This window comes from Quercus lobata, chromosome 6, assembly GCF_001633185.2.
Source record: "Quercus lobata isolate SW786 chromosome 6, ValleyOak3.0 Primary Assembly, whole genome shotgun sequence".
NCBI classification, from domain to species: domain Eukaryota; kingdom Viridiplantae; phylum Streptophyta; class Magnoliopsida; order Fagales; family Fagaceae; genus Quercus; species Quercus lobata.
The window spans coordinates 39712706-39715485 of NC_044909.1; the positions used below are offsets into that span (position 1 = coordinate 39712706).

Below are 2780 nucleotides of genomic sequence, written 5' to 3' on the forward strand. Positions count from 1 at the left end.
ATGGTTAATGGTTATATTAAGACAAATTTTGGAGCTAATTTTCATTGAAGTAAAACTGAGAAAGAACTAAAATTAGAGCATAAAATTATGACAAACTTCTTTGAGTGACTCAATTGTGAAGTTTGAGAATCAATTAGATTGTCAAACCTTATATACAGACAAAAACTAATTGCCATGAACGACTAGACCTCCCTAGACTCATCTTTTCAGAATAATCCATATCAAGTTATCAACCACTAGCAGTTCAAAGTGGAAACTAGCTTAATAAAATAAGCAAAAGCTCTAATTTACTAATTCTAAAGTGGGGATTCTTGATTATCCCCCATTTCCCATCCAACAAAAGTGAATTGTCACATCATTATGCATTACAAAAGCATCAAATCACTATTCTATTTTATGACTAAAATTAATTGAAAAATGCATATGAATTGCCACACCTCTTTTTCTTGTTACAAGTTCTGGCTATGAGCTCACATACAGCTCTTTTTTAAGATCATATATGTAAGCAGATGAAGAGCAAACCTGGAAAGCTCTGACTTCTTGCAATTATCAAGCAAGTTCACTTCTTACATGAATTTTTGTCATTACATACTTCATCCTGCATTGAAAACAGAACATCTAACATGAATCAGCATCATATACCTCAAATATGCTAATCCCTGCAAAGTGGTATACAAACCTTGTTTTTTTTTCGTAATTCCAAAATGTCTTCTAAAGGTGGCCGGCCTGGACAAAAGCAAATAAGTTTGCATCAAATATTTATAAGTTAATAATTTGATTGAGCAGAGCAAAGTCATATTAGTCATCAATGTAGTTAGTTTTCAAAGCAAGTTTCATGAGCTTCCAGTGAAGTATGTTGCAGGCTCAGTTTGATTTTGAAAATGTGCATAAAGAGAAGTTAAAATTTGCAGAGATATTTTTTCATGGTGCAAATAAATCCAAATGATATGGTTTTCTATAAGTGGACAACATAATGGTTATCAAAAGAAATAATTCCTTATCACAACAATTAAAAGAGTCACTAAATTGGGTGGTGTGTGGATCACAAGGCTAGTGCTACTCTATTATAATACGTAATATCCAGGGGAAAAAAATCAGCTATAGCAAGACTTTTTTAACTAAAGCAAAGAAGGCATGACTGCTTGAGAACTTTGAAGGAGTCATAACATAAAATTGTTTATGCAACACGAATTTACCTGTGATTTGAAGACGATATTTAGCCCAAACACCATATATAGCATCAGTTATTGTTGCAATCTGTTAAATGCATGTTGTTATATTTAGAACAAATAATGACGAAAGGACAAGGAAGCATCATCCACAACCCTATGCGTCTAGAGAATGGTAGCATTTGGAATGAACTACAAGTAAAATTAGTTACAAAGAAACTTACAGGTTCATATTTGGTAATGGCATAAACCCAACCAAGACCAACATGTTCATATAGTCTTCTAAATGCCTGTAAAGTTGTCATATGCAGGAATGAGAATGTCAGAAAAAGAAAGTAGTGGCAGCTTAAAGTAACATCTTTACAGAGTTCTTTAGCCATCTTCTTCAAATAGATTGTGTATCTAAAGAATTCCAAATGTGTCCCAGACCATTGACATTTACTATTGAATTGCAAAGGAGAGAGAGAAGGAAATTGGCTTAGAGAAAAACATTGTCCATGTGCCTACAATAGGACCCAATAAACTTTCCATGCAAGCGTTGTTAAAATGATAGAATCATGGTGGTGATCACAGTTCCACATCCTAGGTTGCAGTTTGGCCTCCTTTAGAGTTTAGATATTTGAACAGTTAGTGATTGTCTAGAACACTTATTAGATTTAAAGTTTTACGATCTTGAACTTGTACTAATTGATTCTAGTAATGGAATAGCCTTAGTTGAAGTTTCCAAACCTATTGATCAATGGTGTTTTCTATCCCCCCTTATTCTTATATATTCCACAGGTTGGACCATTGTAACACAAGTATATACGTATTTACATAGATGACATGCACACATGCATGCTTACTCACATACACTTTTTTTTTTTTTGATAAGCTACTCACATACACATAGATAAATAAAAGATAGTGAATTTATATTTGGTCGAAATTTGGAAATAAAAGTAAAACGTGAAATGAGAAGAGCAGACATTGCAAAAATACAATCATAGGAAAAATGAAAGGGTAGGAAATGCGGTGTACTTCAACATTAGTGACTACAGTTCCATCAGAGAGGATGGCATGAATCCTTCCCATTACCTAAAAAAAAAAAAAAAAAAAAAACAGAACTTCATCACTGTATTGCAATAAATCAGACACAGAGATGCTCTAAAATTTGTATTGTAGCATACCATTAAGTATTTTACAAAGTTATCATTTACTTTCCCATGGCCAAAGCACAGAGCCAAATGATTTAACCTAGATTTTTCAGGAAATTTCTAATGATCCATAAGAGCCACCAAAAAAAAGAGTAAATTAGTCTTTGAAGTCATATTGGATATGACTAGCAAGTAGTGTTACTGTCACTTATATACTTCATTTTCTACTTCTTATCACAGATCTTATCAAGCCCTCTTCGACCAACAAGCCGTGTATACTACAAATTTCAGCATTGTTTGGAACATACAGATTTGTAGTCTAGGCCTTGATTTTCCTCTGGAGAGTATTCATTAGAACTTATATCAACAAATTTGATCGTACCATAGTTCTTATTCCTCTCCCTGAGCATGTTGACCTGACATATAATGAACTTAAACACATCAAATATTTAAAATTACCAAATTCACAACTTAA

At 33.0% G+C, this 2780-nt stretch overlaps 1 protein-coding gene across 1 annotated transcript; it reads right to left on the bottom strand.

Annotated features, from left to right (window-relative positions):
• Positions 1–370: 370 nt before the first annotated feature.
• Positions 371–2746, bottom strand: LOC115994193 (uncharacterized protein At5g50100, chloroplastic-like). Its single transcript, XM_031118248.1, has 6 exons — positions 2614–2746; positions 2190–2246; positions 1394–1459; positions 1197–1257; positions 680–726; positions 371–598 (listed from the first exon to the last, which is right to left on the bottom strand). The coding sequence occupies exons 1-6, from the start codon at positions 2713–2715 to the stop codon at positions 560–562; spliced, it is 372 nt and encodes a 123-aa protein (XP_030974108.1). The 5' UTR covers positions 2716–2746; the 3' UTR covers positions 371–559.
• Positions 2747–2780: the final 34 nt, after the last annotated feature.

Excerpts from the sequence above, each read along its gene's own strand:
- LOC115994193 (XM_031118248.1), bottom strand. The coding sequence starts at position 2,715 with ATGCTCAGGGAGAGGAATAAGAACTATGGTACGATCAAATTTGTTGAT. Across the intron at positions 1,258-1,393 it reads CCATTACCAAATATGAACCT|ATTGCAACAATAACTGATGC; the intron begins GTAAGTTTCTTT and ends TGCATTTAACAG. Across the intron at positions 727-1,196 it reads ATATCGTCTTCAAATCACAG|GCCGGCCACCTTTAGAAGAC; the intron begins GTAAATTCGTGT and ends GCTTTTGTCCAG.